Source organism: Colletotrichum acutatum (genome assembly GCF_030867785.1).
Source record: "Colletotrichum acutatum strain CBS 112980 chromosome Unknown BDZ83scaffold_19, whole genome shotgun sequence".
In the NCBI taxonomy this organism is placed as follows: Eukaryota; Fungi; Ascomycota; class Sordariomycetes; order Glomerellales; family Glomerellaceae; genus Colletotrichum; species Colletotrichum acutatum.
In genome coordinates, this window is record NW_026849013.1 from 299802 (window position 1) to 325465 (window position 25664).

At 53.4% G+C, this 25664-nt stretch overlaps 9 protein-coding genes across 9 annotated transcripts; 6 read left to right on the forward strand and 3 right to left on the reverse strand.

Moving 5' to 3' along the window:
- Nucleotides 1–284: 284 nt before the first annotated feature.
- BDZ83DRAFT_610384 (uncharacterized protein) lies at nt 285–1460 on the reverse strand. Its single transcript, XM_060507587.1, has one exon. The coding sequence runs from the start codon at nt 1278–1280 to the stop codon at nt 393–395; it is 888 nt and encodes a 295-aa protein (XP_060368198.1). The 5' UTR covers nt 1281–1460; the 3' UTR covers nt 285–392.
- A 146-nt stretch (nt 1461–1606) lies between these two features.
- On the forward strand, nt 1607–2934 carry BDZ83DRAFT_610385 (uncharacterized protein). Its single transcript, XM_060507588.1, has 3 exons — nt 1607–1749; nt 1816–2338; nt 2406–2934. The coding sequence occupies exons 1-3, from the start codon at nt 1695–1697 to the stop codon at nt 2821–2823; spliced, it is 996 nt and encodes a 331-aa protein (XP_060368199.1). The 5' UTR covers nt 1607–1694; the 3' UTR covers nt 2824–2934.
- A 2070-nt stretch (nt 2935–5004) lies between these two features.
- BDZ83DRAFT_610391 (Nup93/Nic96-domain-containing protein) lies at nt 5005–8980 on the forward strand. The gene is made up of 2 exons (XM_060507589.1): nt 5005–8213; nt 8290–8980. Exons 1-2 carry the CDS (start codon nt 5148–5150, stop codon nt 8608–8610), a joined length of 3387 nt encoding a protein of 1128 aa, XP_060368200.1. The 5' UTR covers nt 5005–5147; the 3' UTR covers nt 8611–8980.
- Nucleotides 8981–9095: 115 nt separating this feature from the next.
- On the reverse strand, nt 9096–13929 carry BDZ83DRAFT_693465 (AT hook domain-containing protein). The gene is made up of 2 exons (XM_060511336.1): nt 13436–13929; nt 9096–13383 (listed from the first exon to the last, which is right to left on the reverse strand). Exons 1-2 carry the CDS (start codon nt 13704–13706, stop codon nt 9305–9307), a joined length of 4350 nt encoding a protein of 1449 aa, XP_060368201.1. The 5' UTR covers nt 13707–13929; the 3' UTR covers nt 9096–9304.
- Nucleotides 13930–14106: 177 nt separating this feature from the next.
- Nucleotides 14107–15841, forward strand: BDZ83DRAFT_728303 (UbiA prenyltransferase family-domain-containing protein). The gene is made up of 2 exons (XM_060512802.1): nt 14107–14437; nt 14517–15841. The coding sequence occupies exon 2, from the start codon at nt 14526–14528 to the stop codon at nt 15753–15755; it is 1230 nt and encodes a 409-aa protein (XP_060368202.1). The 5' UTR covers nt 14107–14437; nt 14517–14525; the 3' UTR covers nt 15756–15841.
- BDZ83DRAFT_610398 (ribosomal protein S12) lies at nt 15842–16953 on the reverse strand. The gene is made up of 2 exons (XM_060507590.1): nt 16399–16953; nt 15842–16264 (listed from the first exon to the last, which is right to left on the reverse strand). The coding sequence occupies exons 1-2, from the start codon at nt 16643–16645 to the stop codon at nt 16086–16088; spliced, it is 426 nt and encodes a 141-aa protein (XP_060368203.1). The 5' UTR covers nt 16646–16953; the 3' UTR covers nt 15842–16085.
- BDZ83DRAFT_151625 (uncharacterized protein) lies at nt 16951–18419 on the forward strand. Its single transcript, XM_060501331.1, has one exon. The coding sequence runs from the start codon at nt 17197–17199 to the stop codon at nt 18106–18108; it is 912 nt and encodes a 303-aa protein (XP_060368204.1). The 5' UTR covers nt 16951–17196; the 3' UTR covers nt 18109–18419.
- A 1284-nt stretch (nt 18420–19703) lies between these two features.
- On the forward strand, nt 19704–20049 carry BDZ83DRAFT_649000 (uncharacterized protein; the record flags this gene model as incomplete). Its single annotated transcript, XM_060510235.1, has 2 exons — nt 19704–19857; nt 19889–20049. 2 exons carry the CDS (start codon nt 19704–19706, stop codon nt 20047–20049), a joined length of 315 nt encoding a protein of 104 aa, XP_060368205.1.
- Nucleotides 20050–22662: 2613 nt separating this feature from the next.
- On the forward strand, nt 22663–25604 carry BDZ83DRAFT_649001 (uncharacterized protein; the record flags this gene model as incomplete). The annotated part of the gene is made up of 5 exons (XM_060510236.1): nt 22663–22704; nt 22853–23101; nt 23186–25114; nt 25228–25314; nt 25437–25604. The coding sequence occupies 5 exons, from the start codon at nt 22663–22665 to the stop codon at nt 25602–25604; spliced, it is 2475 nt and encodes an 824-aa protein (XP_060368206.1).
- Between the last annotated feature and the right edge of the window lie 60 nt (nt 25605–25664).

Here is a 25664-nt window from a genome sequence, read left to right on the forward strand (position 1 = left end):
CTGATGTGGGCTTGTGAGGGAAATGAGCATGTTTGGGGCCTCAACTTAGATCTTATATCCACGGAAGTGATCCGTTCAGTGTTCGAGTGCCCGCATTTATCTCCATGTCCTGAGAATCCGAGGCGGGTTTCTTTTGTAGTACTACCTTATTTAACCGTGAAAAAGGGAGGTATGAGATCACGGCGCGATGCCTCAGAAGGACATCAGTTTGATATAAATCAAATATGAGAGATCAAGTCCCAGGAACGTTAGGAAGCAAAAGCTAGATTCAAGCTCTGTCTCTTACTACACTTCAGCAAATTTAGGCATGGTCGTGGATGAGATATTATTGACCATTCGAGCTTCTCAACTACTTTTCCTTCAGCTGACGACTATAAGTCTGGAGTCCAGAGCTATTCTTCAATGGACTTCCTCAGATTCGCTGCCTTCTCGGGATAGACTATGCTGCTCCACAACTCGACCGCGCTGATTCCCCCATCAACGAGAATGTCAACTCCGTTGACGTAGCCGCATCGAACAACGAACTCAATCGCCTGAGCAATCTCATCTGCCGTGGACGCCCTTTTCAAAGGATGAACCTTTAGCGCAGCGGTAATCATATCACCCACCATATCCACCGACTTTTCCGCCGTCAGCATGTTCGTCTCCGTCATCCCGGGACTAACACAATTGACCCTGACACCTCTGCCGGCATACTCTCTCGACGCCGCTGCCGCCTGAACCCGTAAGAAGTTGGCCTTCTTCGCAACATAGTACGCAACTCTACTCTTTCCGCTGATGATATGATCCAGCTCCTGGTTCGGCGACAAGAGGGCCGAGAGCGGTGCCGTAGCGAGGTGCGTCTCCAATTCTGGGGACATGGGTGGGCATAAGCCTTGCGCTATACTCCCGGTACAAACAAGCGAAGAACCTGCAGGCATGACAACTTCCTTGCCAAAAGCATCAATGACATTCGCGGTGCCCCGAATGTCCACTGTTAGAATCATCTCGACTGACCCGACTACCGCGCTGACACCAGATGTCAGTACGACGGCCTCAATGGCGCCCAGGGCCGCGGCCGCCTTTGCGACGGCTGCGACGGAGTCATAGGAGGAGACGTCGACCTGTTGCGTGGTGACCTCAATGCCCTCCTTTCCGAGAGATTCGGCCCCCGCGTTGAGGGTAGAGGGGGAGCGGCTTGCAAAAAGGACTCGTCGGCCGGGGCCGAGGCGGTGGGCTGTGGCAAGACCGATGCCGCCGCCGCCAATGATGACTAGAACTGGGAGTGATTTTGATGCCATAGTCACGAGGTGGGCTGTTGTTGACAAAATATCTGAGTGAGGATGCGAGAAGTCACTTATTGGTATTGGTGCCAAGGAAGGAAAGTCGCGATTATTTATATACACACCCAGCACTTCATGCGCATTCACGTCTAGATCAATAGAATTCAGGATATCTGATACGAAACACGAGAAACTATCAACGAATTGCCGTCGTCAATGAGAGATGCTTCTAAAGTTAAAAAGCTGAGGATGTAATCGCCGCCTCCGTCGGACATTTAGATCCTACCCCGGGGGACTTGCAGTGTCATCAAGGCTTACTGTCAGCTCTACAATGTGCAATTCTCCAAAGCTTAAAAGGCTTGGTGTCTTGCCAAGCTCTCATCATAAAATAGTACTCCAATAAATCAGTTTCGAATTTATACACATTACATCATGAGCAGTGTTGTTGTACCCGCGGCTAGTTCTCACCTGAGGCTAGGATGGATAGGCAAGCTGAACACTCCCCTTTCAGAACCTATCACTTGGCAGCTCACTAACATGCGCGAATAAAAAGGCTTGGGGTCCATGGGGTTGGGTATGGCGACCAATCTACAAAAGCACCTTTCGCAGTCCGGCGCGCCGAGCCTCAGCTTCTACAATCGCACCAAGTCCAGGGGTGCAGCCCTGGAAACTTTGGGTGGTGTTTCTCGCAGCCTCGATGAGCTTACCGCAAAGTCTGACATCATCTTCTTGTCTCTAAGCGACGGAAATGCAGTTGAAACAGTGCTGAACACAATGCTGGAGTCAAACGGTTCGACGAATCCTTTTGACAAAAAGGTGGTTGTCGATACCTCGAGCATCCATCCCAAGATTTCAGCCCAAGTGAGGTTGAGATTGAGGGAAAAGGGCGCAGAGTACGTCGCCGCGCCTGTCCTCGGTGCCAGCCCCGTAGCCGCAAAAGGACAACTTCTTTGGATATTGGCAGGAGCGGAGGCTGCCATCGATATTGTCAACCCGTACATTGTTGGTGTGATGGGTAGAGGGGTCTTGCGGCTCGGGGATGATGTGCGGCTTGCAAGCAGTCTGAAAGCCGTTGCGTGAGTGACTGAACCTCCAGGCATTTCTTCTTTGGTGAGAGAGAAGGTACTAAGACATATCAAACAGAAACTCACTCGGAATCGGTATGATAGAGGTCATTGCTGAAGCTCACGTCCTTGCGGAGAAGGCTGGCTTAGGAGTTGCCGACGTCGAGAATCTGATCCAGCAGCAGCACGGCCTGCCAGGGCTCATGATCTCGCAGCGCCTGACCACCGGAGCTTACATGCCTCCACGAGGCGAGAGGCCGTGGGCTGATGTTGGTCTTGCTCTTCTGGGCGGGCAAGAGATTCAGACTGCTGCAACGGATCTTGGAGTGCAACTTGGAGTTTCTTCGCTTGTTATGAAGAATCTGGAAGTGGCGAAAGCGTACGGCGAGTCTGTGGGACGTCAGCTGGACGTCTCTGCGCTTTATGGTGCGGTGAGGATGTCGAACGGGCTTCCTTTTGAGACGGAGTTTGTGAAGAAGAGAGACGATCCTTCTTGAAGGATATGATGGGAGGGTATGCAACTTCGTAGTCAGATATCATTGTATTTACGGGAACAGCTACAAACTCCAACGAGGCATCATAATAAATATTCTGATGTTCCATGTCCATTGATTTTATTGACTAGTCCTGCACATAATAAGGGAGCTCGTGAGAGTACTCTAAGGATACAACACAACTCGATATCATGTTAGTTTTGAGAACCAGAGGTCTACTTGTCGTTGGACGTCAGCCGCTTGGAAACATGGCAATCACATCGCCTGCGGTTGCTGCTAGCTTCAGAACGCCATCTACAAACGGGCCCTATCAAGAGCCGTTACATACTGGCAGCAATGAGTGATAGTGTCTTCTCATCAAACCCCACCTTAGACAGGAAGACAGGGAGTGTAGTGACTGCCATAGGACTAGACACGGGGCTGGACACGGTTCCGATGCCTGGTAGACATCATTACTAAAGGGGTTGACGCCTGGGCCTACTTGGTTCATCTGAAGGGAAAGTCAAAGGGGCGACAACGCCTGGAGCAGGGGATTTTAAGGAGCTTGCCGTCAAGGTTACACTCGGGAAATAATCGCTATGAATGGGATTCTAGTCGGTCAAAAGCCAGGCTGCTCTAATTGTATGATCTACGTTCGTGGCTGAGAGCCAACAGGCTTATTTCGTGGATATCTTCTAACCTAATACACGGTCTCCCAGCAGGGCCAGATAGCTGACGCACTTGTTCCTGTGAGACGGGATTGCCCTCGCCGCCTTCAAGTTGAATGGTCTAGGTTTCGCCCCAACACCCCCGAAGAACCGTCTTCCTTTCAATTCTTTTTACAACACTCGCACTGGGAATTTCGATCAGCCACGATTCTGTGTCTGTCGGAAGAGAGATGGCTTACCGTGACATGGCTGTTGGTAGCAGATGTAACAGACTGGCAACTTCCCTCGCGACTCACGTACTCGTCAGAAGCACAGGTCGATGCCATTTCCAACCCGTAGCAAGTTTGAAAATTAGTCTGGGAAATATTTTCAGTCAAAGTCAAGTTCCTCAACTGCCATTGGTCTCTCCAGAAGAACTTGCGCATGGCTGCGTGACGGACCTGCAAGTGGCGAAGATTGCCGGAACGTTGCAAATGACGAGAAGCAATGTGGCGGAACGCATTTTTGATGAGCAGATTGGAATTGCAATATCAACGCGAGCTTGAAGTGTGTGGTAGGATCTGTTTGATGTCGAAGTCTGATAATGATGTCAAAGAAGTGTGTAAGTTGACGTCGTCTATCACACTATTTATCTTTCTAGTTGTCAAATCAAGTCTTTTGCTCTCCCCCAACGTTGAATAGTTACCAACAAAAAGAGAACTGTGACTCGTCTTCGGAGAGTATCATCATCACCGACGGCGTTTGACCATCCGCCGGCCGTCGAATTGGGGCCTCGTCTCCTGGCAAATTGATACGATCGACTATAACGGCTGGTGGAGACCATTGGTATAATCTACAAGCCCACCGCTGTAGAATGGCTTTCCGAATTTGCCGGGTTGGTGTCGCCGAGTCATGAATAAACTCTTTTTTAGTAGTTAGTAGTAACACATTCCTTAAATTCAGGTTTGATTCTATTTGTATCTCGCCGCAAAGATGGTCGCTGACTGTCATGTCTGTCGGCTCAGTATCACATATAAAGACCGTATCCGTCGTTCGCATATCAACAGCAGCAGTCTGCGTCTACCAGTGCTTACGTGATTATGGAATAGCGGCATACAAATCGGATAATACCTGCCAAGATAGGAACATCCATATGGAAGAGCGACAAGGGGGAAAGGAAATAAGTCTTAGGACAACTAACATGATAATGACTACGGATGCTTAGCTAGCTCATATGCAAAGTCGTCTGATCCGGCTGGAGAGCTCCAGGGTGTTCCAGTAGCTCAGCTTACTTGAATTCAATGCTTTATTCGTTCGATGAGAGGTCCAACTACGAGCAGAGCCACTGCGGCTCGTCACGTTAATGGCTTGCCATCATAAATGTATTCCAGCTCATGGAAATAGACTCCGAGTGTCTTCATTCGCGCCGGGGGAGACGGCGCACTCAATTGGGGCCGTAAGTATTGAGGGATGGCGGCTCTTTCCCCGTGCGGAGGATTTATGCAGGCCGTTGCCTGGTCGCTCCCCACCAATCAGTGGAGCTCTGGCTGAGAGCTCTCCCAAACCTCAAAATTTCATTCTCCAAACGCGCCTGGCCAGCTGTCTCAAGCGCGTTCATCCATTGACAACACCTTCGAAATCCCCCTCACCGTTGCGCCCAATCCCGCCTACGACTGGACGCGACAACGAAAACATTACGATATGTCGCTCTTCGGCAACAACCCTCTGGGTGGTCTGGGAACCTCGAACAGCGGAACCCAGCAACAGAGCGGCACAGGAGGTGGTTTGTTTGGACAGCAGAACACGACCAGCACCCAACAGACTGGCTCTACGCCTGCTTCAGGCGGTCTGTTCGGAAACCTCAACCAGGCCAAGCCTGCGACTACCGGCGGTCTCTTCGGCACATCGACGACGGCACAACCGGCGACAGGATCCTCGCTGTTTGGTGCGCCTCAGCAACAACAGCAGCAACAAGGCCAGCAGCAACAATCAGGCGGACTCAGCTTGGGAGGCTTGGGCGGGCTGGGAGCATCGACGGCACAGAAGCCATCTCTCTTCGGCGCCATTGGAGGCGGTCAACAAAGCCAACCCCAGGCACAAACGACGGGCTCGACCTTCGGCCAGACTACTGCAAACAACACTCTCGGCGGCTCACTCTTCCCTTCATCGCAGCAACCGCAGCAGAATACAAACAATCAGTCTCAAATCCAGCAGGGTCAACCGTCAGGCGCATACTTTGACAGCCTGTTCGCCAAGAGCAAAAAGCAAGGAGATGGTGAAAATGGCATGGAGGACCTCCCCAGTCTGCAATTGGGACTGGGCGACCTTCGCCAACGCTTGAAGAAGCTGGGAACAAAGGCTCAGGAGCGTCCTTCCGATGGTAGAGCGCACTACCTTCTCGCTGCATCTGGCGTGGATCCTTCTACCGCCGCAAAAGACCTTGGATCACTCGATCTGCAGACTGGCCGTGTCGAGAGACCCTCTGGCTACTCACCCGCCGAAATCGACGTCGAGACGTACCTCGCGAACCTCCAGACGAAGACGACGATGAGCATGATTGCGGACGGCTTGGAGAGATCGGTCCGCGACTTTGATAACTTCTTGGAGGACAACGTGACGATGGAATGGGACGCACAGCGCAAGCGCATCTACGAGCACTTTGGCATCAAGGCTCGTGAGGAGTCTTCTTTCGGACCCGCTGCATCGACAAGAGAGGCCTCTGGTGGCTTTGGTCGTTCGCGCCGAAGCAAGAGCCAGGCGACCGGAGCTCGTTCTGGCAGAGCAAGCGTCCTGGGCAAGTCGAGCATGCATCGCTCTGTCATCGGCAACGCAAGCAAGATCGGCTCACACCAGCCAGAGTTTTCAGATGTTGATCGGTCCACGGACAATGGCGGTTCATTGACAGGCCACATTAATTCTGACGATAGGTCTCTACGGGAGAAGCAGAACAAGCTTTCCGAAAAGGTCCGAAACCTCAACCAAGCGCGGCTCATCGCCCATCCCTATCCCATCCTTTCAGAGCTCGCGGATGTCGAGCACCGGTCTCTGGACCCTTATGCGCCACACATCGTTGAGGCGTACCATGCCGTTCGCGAGATTGTCGGAGAAGACCCTGCAGCAGAGACTACCATCAATGGTGCCACTGCAAAGGAGCGGCAATTTGCCAAGATGTACTTGGATGAAGCCCCGAACTCTGCCAGCTCGATATCTATGCGAAAGAGGCTGTTGGATGGTGCCAACAGATACCTCGAAAAGCAATTCCTTCAAGAGGTCGAGGCCCTCATCGCAAAACACCCCCACGAAGCCAACCTAGGTGGTCGCCCCGACATTGTCAGCAAGATCAGAGCCTACATCCGGCTACGTTCAGCACGAAAGGATTTGGTGCCTGATAACACAGACCTTCAGCAAACTGGTGGTGAATACGTGTGGGCCATCGTCTTCTACTTGCTGCGCTCTGGCCACGTCAGCGAGGCTGCTACGTATGTGAACGATAATGGCAATCAATTCCGCAGCATCGACCGCACATTCCAGAGCTACCTTAACGGCTATGCCTCTAACGAAGACCGCCGGTTGAAGCGCACACTGCAGGATAGATGCAATGCCGAGTACACTCAGCGTGTACGCAATGCTCCCGACAACTCCATCGATCCCTTCCGGATGGCCTGTTACAAAATCATTGGTCGCTGTGACCTGAACAATCGGAGTCTGGATGGCCTTAACACCGATATCAACGACTGGATTTGGCTTCAGTTCAACCTTGCTAGAGAGGGCGACCGCTCAGTTGAGGTCGCTAGCGAGGCTTACGGCCTTTCCGAACTGCAGTCCAGTATCAAGGAAATCGGAGCCAAGCACTTCCCCAAGACCTCTGCTGAAGACAATAGTGGCAGCTTTGGCATGTTCTTCTACCTCCAGGTGCTGTCAGGCATGTTCGAGGAGGCTATTGCGTACCTTTACCCCTTTTCCTACGTTGACGCAGTCCACTTCGCCATTGCTCTCGAGTACTACGGCCTCCTCCGACCTTCCGATCCTTTCAGCGCCTCCAACGATCTGCGCAGCTTGAACGTCAAGGATTCTGTTCAGATCAACTTTGGCAGGATGATTGGCTACTACACACGGGACTTCAGAGCAGCCGACGTTGTGTCCGCTGTTGACTATCTGACTCTCATTTGCCTCAACATGGACTTGTCTGGCGAGGCTGGCCGTCGTCATGCTAACCTCTGCTGGGAGGCCCTGCGCGAGCTCGTGCTCGAGACGCGTGAGTTTAGCAAGCTCATCGGCGACATCCGCCCTGATGGTCAGCGGATACGCGGAATCATTGAGGAGCGCGGTTCCTTGATCGGCCTGACGGAAGAGAACGACTTCATCAACACCGTTACGGTCCAGGCTGCCAGCTTCGCCGACGAGAATGGCCGCACCACTGACTCAGTCCTCCTGTACCACCTGGCTGGCGAGTACGATACCGTCGTCTCCATTGTCAGCCGTGCACTCAGTGAGGCCATCTCTCTCGAGATTGGCGAGGACCCCATGCGCCTCATGCCCGTTAAGCCTCGCGCCGCCGGCCAAGAGGCCGAGACCGGCAGCAGCCTCAGCCTGGCTTCCATCGACGACCCCGTGGAGCTCGCCCGTACGATGATGTCCATGTACGAGCGCGATGCCATGTTCCACCGCAAGATCCAGGAGCAGAATAGAGTCGCCTGCCGCGTCCTGCTCGAGATGAGCACCATCAAGTCCCTCGTCGAGGCCGGCCAGTGGGCTCAATGTCTGGACGTAAGTGACACCCCGCAACCATTCACTGTTTCCCCCCATATCCATCGCACATAAATGACTAATTTTGGCATTCTAGAAAATTCGCGGCCTCGAGATTCTCCCGCTCGACGCCAGCGGCGACCCGAGCATCATCCGCGCCTACGCCGCAAAGTTCTCCGGCCTCTCTCAGCCCGTCTCCATCAACGTGCCGAATCTGCTCATGTGGACCATCATCTGCTGCACGCGCCAGCGCGACCAGCTCACCGGCGGCCAGTTCAGTGGCAACGAGGGCACTCGTCGCATGATGGTCGAGCAGATGAAGCAGATGACGCTCGACCTCACCACGTACACCTCGCAACTGCGTTACCGCTTCCCACCGCACCTTCACGAGGCACTTGCCAGAGCCTCTGCCGAGTAAGAAGAGGACTTGGATCGATCCGTGGCGTTGACACTTCATGTGTGCTCTGAGGAGGAGCTTAGGGAGGAGGGGGTGTTGGTAATTGAACATTTAAGCAGAGTCAGAGATGGCGGAACAGAACGAGCGATGCTCGCACGACTCCAGGATGGGGGCGCAAAAAATGTCTTGTTTGAGTAATACGACAGAAGAGAGAATACTATGAATAGATACCTTCGTGACTAACCTTTTCCTCATTGTGTATTCTTCCATCAATGGGCTCTACAAGCAGGCTCAGCTCTGGCAATTCTCAGTACTAAAAGGGACTCTTGCCCAGAAGCTTAAGATGGTTATAACCCTAATCCTGAAGTGCAAAGCTACCGAGCTGTAGCTTGTGAGCTCGAATACCACAAGCGACAGAGTTTTTCTTTCTTTCTCTTTTCCTCTTCATGTAATTACGAGACGGTGAATAAATACAATGTCTCTGTACACAGTGGGGAACAGTCATGCAACTTCATCTCCAGCTAGGATGCGCATATTATCCTTGATATTTGGTTCTAACTAGAACGTCTGATGGAAAATGCTCAATGGGAGAAGCATTCGTTCCGGGGTATGATGTGATGCTACAATAAACAGGTCCCAAAAAAAGTCCACCTCCCCTCCAAAAACGCCTAACGTGATGTGACCCCTATTTTCCGCATTCTAATTTGCAAGATCTTTAATGACCACGACCCCTTCCGCGTCCACGTCCTCTCCCTCTACCCCTAGTTGCGCCACCCCGAGTCGAACCACCTTGCATCCTGCTAGGCTCCGGACCACCGATACCGCTATCCGATTCTGAAGACGACGAGATCTCGCTCTCCGATTCCGACTCGGAGCCGATTCTCACGACAGTCAAACCACCGGAAGGCCTGCCTCGGCGCGCGGACGGCGGCGGCGGAGGAGAACGGTCACCGGGAATGCCTGAATCAGAGGAAGATGCAGAGGACGGCGACGCGACGGGAGCGTTAAAGTCTGATTCGTCTTCGTCTGACTTGCGCCAGCGTCGACCGACGGCACCTGGAGGCGGAGGTGTATGGTCGGAGCTCGACTGTCTGTCTCTGGAAGCACCGGGAGGCGGAGGTGTGTGATCAGAGCTCGATTGTCTGTTTCTAGAGGCGCCTGGCGGCGGGGGCGTATGATCCGAGCTTGGCTCTCGCACTCTGGCCGACGCACAAGGAGGTGGAGGAGTGAGATCTACGCTTGGTTCTCTCGAAAGTCCTCTGATGGTCTCCTTTGCTGGCTTCGTCGTCTCTTCAGTAGAAGGCACGATCTTGGCTGGCTGCTCGCCGCGACTGACGGAAGGCCTCGCAGAAGACGCCTGAGTTGGTGTCGGAGTCTGCTTCGCGCTCGCATCTCGCGACTTGCGCGAAGTAATTTTAAACTTTCCTCCGCGAGCTGCAACACGAGCCGCCATTGACATCATCTTTGTGGCACCCGGAGGAGGCGGGGGTGGTGATCGGTCAATGGGTACTTTCTCTACCGTGGCAGTCTTGTTCTTGGGCGGTCGACCACGGCGCTTCTTAGGCGGTGCTGCGGTTGCCTCCGCCATCTCGTTTTCGATGGAGGTGACGGGTGCACTCTGGGATGGTCCTTCTCCAGCCAACTCTCGCTCAAGTTGAGCCTCGAGTTCAGCTTCAGTCACATCGTGAGCTGCGTCTTCGTCATCAGCATCATCGTCGTCGTCGCTGACTGTGTTGCCCCTAGCTCTCGGGTTGAACGAGCTGGCTCCATCTATAGTCACAACGCGGCTGAGGCCCGACCGTCGCGATGCTCGTTCTTCGCGTTTCTTCGCTGCATTTCTTGCTGCAAGTTCAGACGGCTTTGAAACAGCATCGGCTAGAGAGGCCCTCGGCGCCGAAGCCGGCGTCGAGTTCGCGCTCCGCGGCGGCCTGCCTCGCCTCCTCGGTACTGTGGGCGTTTCGGCTCCGTCAGCGGCGGCGGTGGCGGCCGCAGCATCAGTCCCCTTCTGGACGAGAGCGCGTACAGCGTCAGAAGCCAAGTCTCTGGGATCATTACTGGCATCGCCCGCCTCCGGCTCATCGTCCTGGACCGGTGGCCTTTTATTGAAAGCTGGCACCATGTCATCGGGGTCGTCGATCATTGGCTCTTCTGGCTCGGCATAAGACGCTCTAGGCCTCGCATGTCGCAATGAAGGAACGTTTGCCGGGAATTGAGGAGCTGGTATCCCGCGTCGTGCAGGACCACCTGCCTGAACTGCCTCTCTTTCGAGCTGGGCCGAGGCTTCATCCTCAGGACCACCGCTCACACCGGCTGGTTCGGTAATATCACCCTCAGCAGCTTCGGGTGCGGCGCCCGCGGCAGCAGGTTGTGCCGAACCAAATAACGCCGGATCCATGGCAGATTCATCAGCACTGTCGTCTTGCTTTGCCTTCTTCCTATTTTGGGGCCTGGGCCCATGGAAGTCTGGATCCAGGTCATTTTCCTGTTTTGCCTTCCGCTTCTGCGTCCGCAACATGTTCTTGACGTACTCAGCCTCCTCATCAAACACCATGGCGTCCGTTGAAGGCATTTGGAACGGGTCGAATAGAATCTGATCTGGGCCACTTTGTTGATAGTAACCCATGCCGAACATGGGTTGGCCGTCCATGCCCAAGGGATCCGGGTATGCTGACTGGTCCCATTCGGGACCCCCATTCATGTTAGCCACTGGAGCAGACGGGTCAATGTCCATCTGCGATATGTCTTGAGTGGCGTTGAGATCGCCTTGATCATCAGCTTGATGTTCGTCCTCTTCACCGATGACATTACTTTGATCTCCGTATCCGTTCGTTCCACCCTCCGCGAACGTGGCAGCACCATGAGCGCCATTAGCGATGTCTTCGGCAGTCAGAGAAGCACTCTCCTGAGCCTTCGCGGTGTCAGCCTTCTCCCGTAGCTCCTTCATACGTTTGCTGTTCGCACTGCGGCCTTCTTCACCAGCTGTCTTGAGCCAGTTGAGATTGTGCACGCGGAAGTCGACGAGGGCCTCAACACTTCTATCATCCGCAATGGCCCGGGTATCATGACCAAGAAGGGTGTTCTTTGGCGTATAGGGGTTGCCGCTCTCGGCACGGCGACATGCGCCGCAATTGCATATGCCCAGACACTTTGGGCAAAGCCAATTCTCGTTCTCCTGTACCGTCTGTGGCATCTGATCAAATGCGCGGTAAAGTACGCCGTAGCAGTAGCTTTCTTTGCACTCTGGGTTTGAGCATTCTTGCACCTTGTAGGCGTAGTCCTTGTGACAGCAAACGTGGCAGCGACGAAGTTCTCCCTTCTTCTTCTTACGTTTGTACTTTTTCTTCTTGGGCTTGCCGTTGTCGTCCAATTCTGGCTCGGGCTCGGACTCAGTGAGTGGCTTGTCCTCGTCAAGCCTCGAAATGTCTTTGAAAGGTCGCCTATGCAAGCCCTCCTGGCAAATTTCGGCCAGTGCCTTTTTGCCTCGCCGGGTGCAAGCGATTTCAAGGGGCTGAGGTGATAGCTCTATATCAACGAAGCCGTCATTCTTGATGATCATCGCCCGCCAGAGTTCGTAGTTCTCCGTCAGTTGTTCCCACGACCATTGCTCGCACCATTGAAGTTTGGATATGCAGACACAGGATCGTCCCATGGCGTAGCATTCCATACAGACGTCGTATGCATCCTCGTCCCCGTTGACTAGGGTCCGAACACAGTGCTTGCAGGTCAAGAATCTGTTGAAAATGTTCGATCTGCAGTACGAGCAGGTGACGCAAGAATCGTACTCGACATACTCGACGTTCTTCTCCTTGGTCGCAAACATTTCGTCGACGAGAATCTCAGTGTAGAGTGAGAATAGATGGCGGAAATCCTTCGCAAGCTGCTTATACCGTGAGGATGACCGGAAAAGCTCCGAGCTTAGACCGGCAATGCCCATCTCGCTGTCCTGCTCGGCCTTTACCATCTGCGCAAAGTATTTCTTGAGCGTGTAGTAGATGATAGCTTTGTTTTTGTACTGCTCATCGCGACAGACAAGACGAGCTTTGGGAAGGGCCTCGTGAAGTGCCATGTCCAGGGTTTCGACAGTCGTGCGGTTCCACGCGACCTTCATGGTGCGCGTACCCCTATTCCAGACCTGGTGGGGGGCCAGAGGGGGAATGAGAATAAAATCGCCGGGCTTCTGCTCGACAATGTAAACAGGGAAGGTTGCTTTTTTCCAGGCGTTGATCTGAGCAAAATGCTTCTCGATCTCGATATCGTGGCCGAGCATAGACAGGAAGTACTCGCGGACGACTTCTCGATCCTTGGTCTCTGTCATGAACCAGATAGAGCTTCCAGGTTTCTCCCCATTCTCACTTCCCGAAGCCTCAACCATGATGTTCTGTCCGAGACTGGCGCACATTTCACGATGCGCCGGGGTGAATGTTCCTTCGTGTCCGATATAGCACATGAGGTTCTGTGCTCGCATCTCCTCGGGGAGGCTTGACATGAGATCTCCCGCAGGTGCCACCTTTGATCTATCGCCAAAGCCACGAAATGGATCACTTTCTCGAATATCTGGAGCTCCCTTTTGCGTGACGTTTTCGTTCATGTAAAATAGATTGGGAGGAATGACTTTCTGCAGGTGTTCTTGCCATTCGGGAGGACAGTCGATGTCTTTCAGGTAAAGGCGTTGCCGTCTCTCGTCTCGGTAATTGGTCGGTGTCCATTGGTCGGTGAGTTGCTTCATGGCTCTCATATAGTGGCCTGTGGTCATCGGAATCTCGGTCTGGCCGGTAATGTCACGGACATTTTCCTCTGTCTTGATGTCAGCTGCTGCCGCAATTGGGCTAAAGGTGACTACACTCACGCTTCTTGTCGTATGTCTTCTCCATCCACTCTCCACTGAAAAGCCACTCAGGGAGAACCTCGTTCCATTTCTCAATCACCAAGGGCTTCCCGCCTTGGATGACTTGTAACTGAACCAACTTCTCAAACTCCTGGGGGCCCAGTCCTTGGATCTGAGCAGTCGAAATTCGGAGGACCCATTCGAAATTTGGGGTATGATCGACCAGTGTGAAAAGATCCAAGTCCGGGGGGATCGGGTCGAACTTGGCCTGGGGATGCGATGGAGGCGGCATCTTGACGACTCGTTATGGCTACTTTCTGGCGGGGAATCGCATGAAAATGCTACCTTTGGAGCGTCGGTCGGGACATGCGAGACGTATGTATCTCCAGGCGCAATCGAGACGACTTGCGGCGCGTCGAGCCGGCGAAGAGGCCGGCTGGTGATGTTCGCGACAAACGGCGATGCGTTCCAGAGGCTGGAAAGCGCGTCGCGTAAAGGGCAAGTGACGTTGGGCGAGGCTGACCAATTCGAGATTCAAAGGCGATGGGGAGGAACGAAAGTCAAATGCGCAGCCAATCAAGCTCTGCGAATCTACCGGTACCTTGGCCCCCAAGGATCGAAAGCACGGACCACACTTAAGCTTTGGACCCTTTGGCGACGGCTCCCAAATTTCGGTTCTCTCGGTGACGGGTGCAAAAAGTTGACGGGGCATATCTGGTTTTTGTTAGAGCTTCGTGTCGGTTGTCGGTGAGTCTTAAGGTTTCTTTCTTTTCGTTCTTTCCCAGTCAAAATCACGGCTGGTATTATTCCACTGGCTCTTGCCTCCGAAGCTTGGGCCTGCCGATGCAATGTGTCTGTCGCGCCATGGTGACCATACCTTTGTTGAGGGAGCTGGCACCCTTGCACATCCTCACAGCTGAAGAGCTTCACAGTCTAGATGGATTCAAGGCTCAATGGCTCAATGTTTTCCATGTTGCGGATTCCACTCCTTTTGAGGATCAAAACTTTTGTTCCTTCTCTCTGGTATTACTGCGAGCAACTTGTTGATTCCTCTACATGATCTTAATTCGTAAATATGTCACTTATACTAACATCGTGACAGTGAATCGAAATGAGGCAAGTTAATTTGCTAAGAGTGCCCCTTAGGGCGGCATGCACCCCTTCATCTGGCACAACGAGATTTCTCTCCGCGGCATCACCATCCCGATTGGACTTGCAGGCACACCGCAAGCCTAGAACACATCTCGTTCTTCGAAGCTCAGCGCATCAACAGCACACAGCTCTTCACACTACCACGAAACGCCTCACAACAGCCATTGCTCCAGACACTCCCGAACCAGCATCACCTGAAGCTGTGTACTCGCCGCCCACGACCGGTATCATCTCTTACCTGCCCGCATCATGGGTCCCCTACGCAGAACTCACCCGCATCGATAAGCCCGCAGGCACTTACTACCTCTTCTTCCCCTGTCTCTTCTCAACGCTGATGGCCGCGCCGATGGCCATGCCCATGGCATCGCCGGCCTCTGTCATTGGAACCTCGCTTCTGTTCTTCTCGGGAGCCCTCATCATGCGAGGTGCGGGCTGCAGCATCAACGATCTATGGGATCGTAACCTAGATCCACACGTCACGAGAACGAAATTCCGACCCATTGCGCGAGGTGCCATCACTCCCTTCCAGGGTCTCGCCTTCACCGGCGCCCAGCTCCTGGCTGGACTGGGTATCTTGGTCCAGTTCCCCACGTCCTGCCTCTGGTACGGCATTCCGAGTCTGCTCTTCGTGGCCTCCTATCCTCTGGCCAAGCGGGTCACCTACTATCCCCAGGCCGTACTGGGCCTCACCTTCTCCTGGGGTGCGATGATGGGCTTTCCAGCTCTCGGAATCGACTTGTTGTCCAATAGCGCGGCGTTGACGGCTGCCGGGCTCCTGTACACGTCAAACGTCGCGTGGACGATTCTGTACGATATGATCTACGCCCACATGGACATCAAGGATGACGTCAAGGCGGGCATCAAGAGTATCGCCCTTAAGCACGATGCCGAGACCAAGCAGGTCTTGACAGGTCTGGCTGCGGTTCAGCTGGGTCTTTTGGGTGCTGCTGGCTTCGCAGCTGGTGCGGGTCCAGCCTTCTTCATCGGTAGCGTCGGTGGAGCGGCGGTGACACTCGGTGTCATGATCAAGCGGGTCAACCTGAAGAGCGTCAAGGACTGCTGGTGGTGGTTCATTAACGGCTGCTGGATTACTGGTGGCGTCATCAGCTTGGGTCTCGCGGCCGATTATACTGTAAGATACGTTCAAGGCGGAAAGGAGGATGCTGCCAGTCAGAAGCAGCTGGAGTAGGAAACTTCAAAAAAGGGCGTATAGATGCCAGGAGAAAAACATGTACCAACATCGTCTGTAAATTTCATAGCACGTAGAATCAACATTTCCCTGATTCTTGATTTTTGTTCTTCACAAACCACTCCCAAATAAACCCCGTTTTGTGTAATGTGTGATGTGAAATGCCGCATGTTCAGGTATTGACTTTCATGATGTTTTATTTCATCGACCAAAGTCTACCCGCAGTATCAGGACCATAACCCATTGATGCCAATGCAAGCGTAAAACTCCGAGTGCCGAATTTTCTTCCACTGTCCTTCCCATGCTTCGCGCGACGAAAAAGCCTCCCGTTTAGGATCTGGGCTTCTCCTTCTTCTCCTTCCACAGAGCAAGCAGACCGACACCAGAGACCTTGACGACCTTGAAACGGACACCGGGAATATCACCCTTGGCCTTGCCCTTGCGACCGAAACCGGCCAGGAGGACCTCGTCGTTCTCGTCGACGAAGTTCAAGCAACCGTCGTTGGGGACTAGAAATCACAAAAAAATGTCAGCACTTTAGTTCCCTTCGCTACATGGTCCCATTCAAGACCAGTTTCCTGTTTCTCTTGTTCGTCGTCGAGAATCGTAATGTTGGGGAGTTTCGGGAGAGGGTGTATCGTACCGAAAGCAGTGACCTTCTTGCCGTTCTTGATCAACTGAACACGAACGCACTTTCGGATAGCGGAGTTGGGCTGCTTGGCCTCGACACCGACCTTCTCGAGGACGATGCCCTTGGCGTGGGAGGAACCACCGAAGGGGGAGGACTTGAAAGCGGTACCGAGGGCACGCTTCTTGTATCCGAGATCGGCCCACTTCTGGTCCTTACGGTTCATGCGCAGCTTGCGCGCCGCATTGAGTCCACGAGGCATGTTGGCTGGATGAGACTATTGTCAGTTGAAAAAGTTCCTAGAGGGGCAGTTGTGTGGTGGTGACAATCGAGATTTCGTCGTCGAGATTACTGAGATTTTTTTTTTTGCTCGGGGAATTCGTCGTCGATGGATTGGAGGTTCTGGATGGGACAGCGCAAACGTACCGATGTGTTGGGGGTATCGCGGGAATTGACTTGGTGGTGGTGATAATGCCTGACTGCTTCTTCGCGAAAAGTGGTATCCTCAGATTTGTCCGACGACAGCTTTTTCGGCACACAGAGGGTTTGTGCCCTTCGGTGGGAGGAGCGTGGTTTTCCATCACGTGATGCTGGCTCGTGCGTTCTCCTATTGCCTGACGAGCGGAAGAAGGCCGGGTCTGACAGTCAAAAAGTGGGGGCAAGTTCACCCAACCACGGCCGGGTTTCGCTTTCAACCACTTTGATCCGCCCGGAGCTCGAACCCCACGCTGCTGACCGTACTGTCTTAGCCAGGGGTGTCCCCCCAAAGGTCCACAACTTGCCTCGACTACCTAACCCAACCAATCCTATCAGATGCCGTCAAGTTCAAGAGAAGCTGTCTCGGACGCCAAGTCCCGAGCTTGGAATGTTCACGACGACACACAAAATGTAGGCATGTCTCAATCAGCAAAGAGCAAAGGAAAACAGCGCGACCCCCCGCCGTCCCTGTTCCTTCATCCATCTCCCGCCGCCTCTCATGCCTCGTTACCAGGTATACTTGCGCCTGGAGCGCCGGCCACCTCGTCCGCTGGCGTCACACCTCTCCCTCAGCAGGCCATGAGTAACCAACGAAATGGATCTCTTCATACGGGCTCGGTAGTTGCGCCATCCGTTGCGCGCCCTGTCCGGAATCTGAAGACCGCCGATAGCACTCGGAGCAGTGACAGGACCGACGCGTTGTGGGCTGAGATGCAGGCGACGCTCGAGGAGGTCGAACTCTCGGCGTCGGGTGGAACTCACGTGTTTGGGCCTGATCATGATCGCAAGCTGGAGGAGCTAAGGACAGCGCAGATCGACCTAGCACAGGCGTGGGCACGAAGCGAGGCCGATGAGGCCATCGAGATGACGGGCCAGCGCTCCAACACGTCAGCAGCCGGGGGCGAGGAGGTCCGCAACCTCAAGAGCGCAGTGCTCGGAGAGACGGGCGGCGTGGCGTCAGATGGCAACGAGGGACCGCGAAGCACGGGAAGCAACAATGGGCGACCAGGTAGCAGCGGGGGCACGGAGCGACTTGGTGCGAAACTCGAGCAGGAGACGGAGGTAGACATCTTGCTCGCACGAAAGAGGCGCGAGGCCAATGATCGGTACTTCCAACGGGTCAACAAAGGTGTGCTCGACGTCGTTGCCAAACTTGAACACGTTGCTGTTGCGATGCGGGCTGTCGAACAGGAGACTAAGGATATCTGGGGCGAGAATGACAGCGCGACGGGCAGTGCGAAGGGGTAGAGGCAACCCGGTGATCTTTCTGTGTTTTGTTTGCCTTTTTTACCTGAAGCATCACCCGGGGCTTCTGTATTACACCAGCATTGTTCCTTTGCATCTTCGGGAAGGAGTTTCGTTGTTTGGTGGTTATGGGTTGGCGTTGAGGATCACATTCACTGGGCGGCAGCACCCCACCAACCTCAGGTTGATGGATTGGCACTGGATGTTTACCTTGTAGTCTTAATTTGTATCTCTAAGCCAGCTCAACGTACCTGTTTGGGCTTTGTGAGGCGACCAACAAGGTATGCATGGGCTACGGATACACTAACAAAGAATCACAAGCTGAAGATCAAGCTGGATCATCGAATTCCATCGTCGGAGAAACCGGATGAAGTCGTACACATGAGTCGGCTGTTGACGTGAGACGGTAGAATGGCTTGCCCGTAACCTGCATCGATGTCACCGATCGCTGAATTGTTCCGAGTCTGCAGCGGGAGATGCGGGTGCACCAAGCGGTCGATCGAGCCATCGAATGTGGTGGTTACACCTAGAAGTTCTACATAATTACACACAGCGCTACAAGGTGGCACGTTTGTACAGTTGAAGTCGGTGAATGTGTACGGACTATCGGAGCCCGAGATTGGTTTATGTCGCCATATTCCCGCTGGTGACCTTCCTCACAGGGAAGGCCGAGTCGTGGCGGGACGACGGAAAGCACTCGTGACCGGAGGCGGAGGAAACAGCAAAGTGGAACTTTTGTTGCATGTCACCAGTTTGAAGCCGCGCCAAGACCCTTGCCACCCCATGGTACCTTAGGTACAGTTGATGTGCTGCAGACTGAACGTACGGACAGTTTCTGGTATGGACCTTATGGAGACTCAAGAGTCGGACGGAAATGCTGGCGAAAGGGGAAATAAAAACTAGGTTGCACATGTGCATACTGCTTGCTAGTGCCACCAGGTTGTCCCATCATTGCCGGTTCCCACACCATTCTAGACGTAGAGACAGATACCTAACTGACGTATGTGACTGGCTAGAACCTGGTAAGCTGGACGCAAAAGAGTGACAAACAGGTCTCTTTTGGGACTCTTTGCCTATGGAACACCTCCACTACTTTTGAGGGGGGCCACTGGCCGACGGCGCTCCCTACTGAGCAGGTGGTCAACTAAGGTAAGGTTCGGCTGGTGATTGCCCATCCTAGGTACCCTCCGCTCGCTGTGTCCCCATCCATTCAGTGGTCACTGGTCAGTCACCCTGCCATGACAAAGGGGAACCCAAACATCCATTCGATATCCATCAAGGCCCAGTCCAGTCCGTCCACGTCCAACTTGCTGAACTTCCTCCCTGCATCCACCCGTCCTTCACCAATCCGCGAGTCTCCAGCAACCTTCTCCAGTAACTCGCAAGCAACGATTAAATAACCGCAAACCCCCCCCACAAGACCCTTGAGCGCATTCGTCAATCATACTACCTATCCTACAACACTGACACTACCCTCATCCTCGACTTCGATTAATCGCCGCAAAGTCAGACTCTCAATACCGACCCGCATCGACATCCGCGATCGCAAAGAACTTCGTTTCACCCCTTTTCGACGACCTCTACCACACTCCGCAATTATGAGACCCTCCACCTTCCTCGTCGCCGCTCTGGCTGTTGTCCCCGGTGCTCTCGCCGTTGACCAGATGAAGTCCGTCATCGTTTGGGCCAAAACCGATTCCGTCGGTGACGACATCATTCAGAGGGCGAAGCAATCCATCATCGATGCCGGCGGTCAGATCACCCATACCTACTCTATGATTAGGTGAGGCATTACTCTTCAATCGGTTTGAGGTTTTTGAATCGCAGCTAACAACGATCAGGGGATTTGCCGCCGTCACACCTGCCAAGGTCCTTGAATCCGTTCAAGCCTTCAGCGAAAGCCTCACAATCGAAGAGGACCACACTGTCACCAATTCCGTATAGATGGTAGCCCCATTATGGAACCAAATTGTTCATCAGTCGGCACAATTGGCGACAGACAATTTGCGAAGCATGCATCTGGTGAAAGATACAACAATGTGCGAAAAGGGACTTTGGCTGGACTAGGTCACGAGGACAATGATATCCGCCGCCATTCCCGGCGGCTGCAACAGGAACAAGCGAGGAGGCACTCATAATTACCATTGCCGTCATAGACGATTTATCACTACGGAGTCGGGAGTTTTCATCGATGAGAATTGCCTCGGGAGCATCTTTTTATGTACGGCTACGGCGAGGCTTGGACCCCACCTGGTTCAATCCTGCTGCTTGACGCCTCAAGAATAAGACCGAAAATCAAAACCACAGCATACCTACTCATGACTTTAGTCTTTTGCCTCGACTGTCCCGCCACGTGTACAAGAATCCTTGTCAACTGACGGCTGCTTTACCTCGTACACTGTTGACGTCGTGGCGTTCTATAATGATGTCTTTCAGGTTCCGCATGCGGCTGATATCCACACAACGACGTTGATGAGAGATCTAAGCCTTGCGTGAACCCTTTCGACCTCTGAGTACCAATCCCTTAGGTGATGTACCTGATGAGTGGGGGATTTATGTGCGGCACGGAAAGCAGATGTGCAGATCAAAAGCGGATTTCTGCGTCTTCTAGCTTCCCCACTGCCGGCCAAGGATGCTGATTCAGCTTTTCTTGAGCTAGGGATATAACCTGTCGCTGAGAGGCACAATATTACTCGATATCTCGAGGCCTCGTCTAGAGTGTCAAAATGCTGCAGGTGCTTGATTGCAGTGACGCAGCATGCTGCAGCACACCTATTGTACGACTAGTCGGCGGTCCCCTCACGGGATGGAAGCCCTGTGTTTCTGATACCTCGCGTAATGCTCCAATTGGGTTGGGCAGAAAAAGCACCTGGCAATCTCACACTCACAGACGTGTCAAAGCGCAATGTGGGGGGAGACTTTTGGAAAGCCTTCAGGCTTTGGAGATGATGCAGGCAATCTGTCACTGACCGACGAGAAACCTGAAGGGGGGGCTGAAGAGGGATTCTTCAGTTCAGTGTACGTGCCTGCATCCCTTGGGTATATCCGTAGGTATAATGGTGCTCTTTAGTTCGGCACAGAACCGTGGAGAAGGGTCCAAGGCAAGCCGGTTGCAACCCTACGATGGGTGACCAACCTCGTCAAGCTTTCGTGGAGAAGTCCATACCATATCGACGGGATGGCAAGATCATCCATAATTCCGGTACCCGTTTCCGTACTGTAGGCTCTGAGGACCACGAAGGAAGGAATCACCATCAGAAGGGTAGTGGTTGTTTGACAAGTAATTACCCAGGACCATCCGAGAAGATGACTTGAAGTCTGTGCTTATGGCTACAAAAATAGTGCAGTTTGAACAATGTTCGGTCGTGTTTGATCAGAAAAGCACTTTTCAACTGATGTTGATGTTGAGCAAGAATCCGAGGTTCTCGGTGACCACGGGCACAATGTTATTGTTTTTCAGCGTGGCTTTGTTGGCTTCGCCTCAAGCAGCCTTTCACCAAAAAAAAAAAAAAAAAAAAAAAAAAAAAACCTGACAGTTGAAGAAAGAAAGATAAAAGAAGTGGCTGCTCAGCCATCAGCCCTCCCGTGTTGCCGCCAAAGCAAGACCTAACGGTGCTGTCACCAATGGAAGCCTTGAAGAGTGTCGAAGACTCGAAGATTCGAAGGCATAGGGACTGCCCCACTGTAGCATCGGGTCAACCCCTGGCAGTCCGTCCCGCTTCGCGTCACTTGGAGTTTCGGGCTTGGGGGCGGGAGGTACCTTAATAGAAAAACGGCGAGGAGGATTGTATCTTCTCGCTGTGCGTTGGTCATCAACGTGCCGGGTCAAAAAGGGACCAATACCTCCAGGCAAGCTCAGGTACCTCTGATAGTAAGCTGACGGATGGGCGGTAGTTGCGCAACACGCGCTAAGAATTCCCTAGGGCCTAGCTGCCTTTGGCAATCGATAAGGAGGCCCAGGGAGCTTACCTTAGGTTGATGCAGGTCATGCAAGATTGAGTGTGGGTTCGACAGGAGGGAGCAGACGCCAGACGTGAACAATGCGCCTGTCTTTTTTTTTTTGGCTTTTTGGGACGACAAGCCAAGCACCCGCGAACAAGAGACACATCCCTCTTTTTAATCTTGCTATTGCTGCGGCCGCCCTTGTCTCATACGACTGTGCGTAAACAAGGCTCTGTTCTCCTCCTATTTCCCTTTACACCGCCCTTCCCTCGGCCGACGAGGCTATTTCTCACCAACTCTGACCTGAACCTTTAATATCCCGTCAACCGCCGCTTCCTCCACCCCTAGCCGAAAAAGCCCCCTCTGCGATAAGAGCTTCCCGGGCCCATGGAACCACATTTCCCCTGCCCGCTTTGACTTGCAACAAGCACGAACACGACCGCAAAACGTTGTGGAACCGCGCGGGAGCCCTTTCGCCTTTTCCCACGTGCTCCAGCTCCAAACCATAAGGTACTTTACCTAGAGATACCTCACTAGCCTAGAAACATCTACGAAACTACGACGAAAGACGACCACGAAGACGACGAACGGTTACGACACGAAAGAACGGGCATCATGCCGTACTCAGGAAGCGCGCAGGCCGCGCTGGTGCAATGGGTAAGTCGCCGTGCTTTGCGCTCCCTTCTCGATACATCTTCTCCCCCTTGTGTCCTTCCGATGGGTCACTTCCCTTCCCCCATTGTTGTCACTGACCGCTTCGTTTACGCCGTTCCAACATTATGCTGATTTAATGCTCGTTGCACAGGCAAACACATTTCCCCTGGACGGACAGGCAGACTCAATATCAGATTTCCTCGACGGACACCTGCTGTCCAAGGTCCTTCAAGCACTCGACCCCTCCTTCGATTCCAATACCACCGAGGGCGAGCTATACGATGTCTACAAGGGCATCCAGAGGCTAGTATATCGCGAGTGTCCGGGGCTTATTGGGCAGACCAAGCTTGCCGACATCAGACCCAGAGCGAGAGAAGCGCAGCCGGAAGCCATCAGTAAGGTATGCAACCACCCGTGTCCAGCCCAGCTGCCCCTGTTCCGGTGCCGCAAACGCAAGTCCACGCTAACGCAATGCTCTACTCAGCTTCTTGCCGTGCTATTTGCTGTTGCAATGCTTGGTAGCAATAACGAGCGATGGGTTACCCGTATCACCCAGGATATCTCCGACAAGACGGTCCTCATGCAGCTTCAGCGGGTCACGCAAGACATGAGTACAGCCATTAACGATGCCGAGGCGGCGGACGTAGAAGAAATCTCGGAAATTGGGAACGAAAGCCACGATGTCGATCTCGCAATGGAAGCCGACAACATACGTCTCCGCTCTGACCTGGACAAGAAGGGAAAGTTGCTCGCGGATATGGAAACGCGCTTGGGCCACCTGCAGGAAAGTTATGACGACCTGAAAGAGGAGGTAGTTCGCAAGGGCAGGGAGCTGGAGGCGTTCCACGATGCTCAAGACGGTGCTGGAAAGGAGGTCATCAGGTCGCTTGAGCTGAAGCTGCGCGAGCAGGACGAGCTCATTGCCAACCAGGAGGCGCAGGCCGAAGATGATCGCATAGCCAAGGAGCGGTTGACGAGCGAAGTTTCGGCACTCAAAGCCAAGACGCAGAAGCTTGAGACCCTTGACGATGAGGTCAAGGAGCTACGGTTCAAGAATGAGGAACTGTCCCGTAAGGCCAACATGGTTGAACGGTATAAGCAAAAGCTTGAGGCGCAGTCTACATTGTCAAAAGAGATGGACAACTTGCTCTACGAAAAGGAGCAGATGCAGCGCGATCTCATCGAATACGAGAAGGTTCTGAAGAGAAATCAGGCCTTGGAGCAGACCAACGAGCAATACGCCTCGAAGCTCAGAGACTACGAGCTGCAGTATGTTGAGTTGGATGCTCAGCGCAGGGCTCTTCACGATGACACCATGCAGTTGAGAGCTCGTCTTGCAACGCTCGATGCTCAGCGTCTCTCCGATGAGCACCTCATCTCCGAGCTGCAGGAGCAGATCAACTCGGGGTCCCCGGGCGCTTTGTCTCCTGACGCTGGCACTGCGGGCTTCAGTCTCGAGCAGGAGCTTGAGGGTGTCAGCAGCACCGCCCCACCCAACCTCAGCCTTGAGGTCTCTCGCCTCAAGGCAGAGAACAACTTGCTGCGAAGCGGTATGGGGTCTGGGCCAGAAAATGCTCGATTGCGTCAGGAGCTAGAGGAGGAGCGTAGGCAACGCGAACGTATTCAGGGAACTTACAACGACACGTTTGAGAAGCACCAGATTGCGGAGGCCCAAATCAGCGCTCTGATCGAGAGCAGTGGCGAAAAGTTAGTTGAAATCGTTGACACAGCTATGCGACTAGGTGTGGGCAAAGTGCTAACTCAAGATTTCCATCACAGCGAGGTGCTAGCCAACCTGAGAATCCAACTTGCTCAAAAGGCCCATGAACTTGAGAGCGAAAGGAGGAAGAACAGCGAGATCCAAGCTCAGCTCTCTGACAAGGATCGCGAGCTCCTCAGCGCGAGGACCGACCTCTCAGCCGTCGCAAAGGATAGCGTTGATGCTCTCGAGGAACTCAAGTCTACTGACCAACTTATTTCCGGTTCAATCCGTGAAGAACTCGAGGCAGCGCGCCAACAGCTCAAAAACCTTGGTACTGATCTCGAAGAACAGCGGAGCTCACTTATCAACGCCCTACTTGAGAAAGACAAGCTTCGAAAAGACCTTGACGAGGCCAAGGATGGCACGAGTGCCGAGCCGACGGAGGCCGCCCAGAAGCTCCAGGAGAAGGTTGACAAACTGCGTGTCAGACTCAAGGAGCGCCAATCGGTGAGTTCCCTCAGATCTCTTGCAAACGCCCTGGCCCTACAACATCGAAATGCCGAAGGCGGCGTGCCCAAGATTCCTAGTACCCCGTCCGGAGCTGTGTTGTATGACAGCCGTCCGAATGCGCGCATCTTGGTCCCCACATATCACCCCCATCTCGACCTGCCTCCTCAAACACCAAAATCTCCCTTGATCCTTAGACCGAGAGTGAGCTGGTGGAGGAAGGTCTTCAGGCGATCAAAGTCGTCGAGTTGATTGCCCTTTGTATTGGCGTTCATGAGATGAAGAGCATATGGCTGACAGTTTTTTTGTCTTTTCAGCAACTGGAGAAGTCCGAGCAGGATAAATACGACTTGCAGCGGAAGCTCAAGGCAGCCGAAGGCGGAGAAGCTGCCGCGGCCCAGAAGGTACGTTTCTATTATCCTGCAACGGTCCCATTTTACACTACATTGGGCTTGAACACCATGGTCTCGTCTTGATCATGATGATGATGAAGAACCGGGTCGGCTAACAGACACGGCATCAACAGGCTGCGAGCGATCAGATTATCAAGAACCTACAGCGCGAGAACGCACTCATTGCTACGGCGTGGTACGATCTTACTAGTCGTATTCAGAGCAATCATGTCGTCTTGCAAAGGCGGAATGAGGCCCCCAAGAGCTGGCTGGGCAAACAGAGGCAGATGGTCAACGGTTAGTTTTTATGCCTATTTTGAGGCCGGGACACGAGCATTTGAAGACTGACTGTCTACACCCAT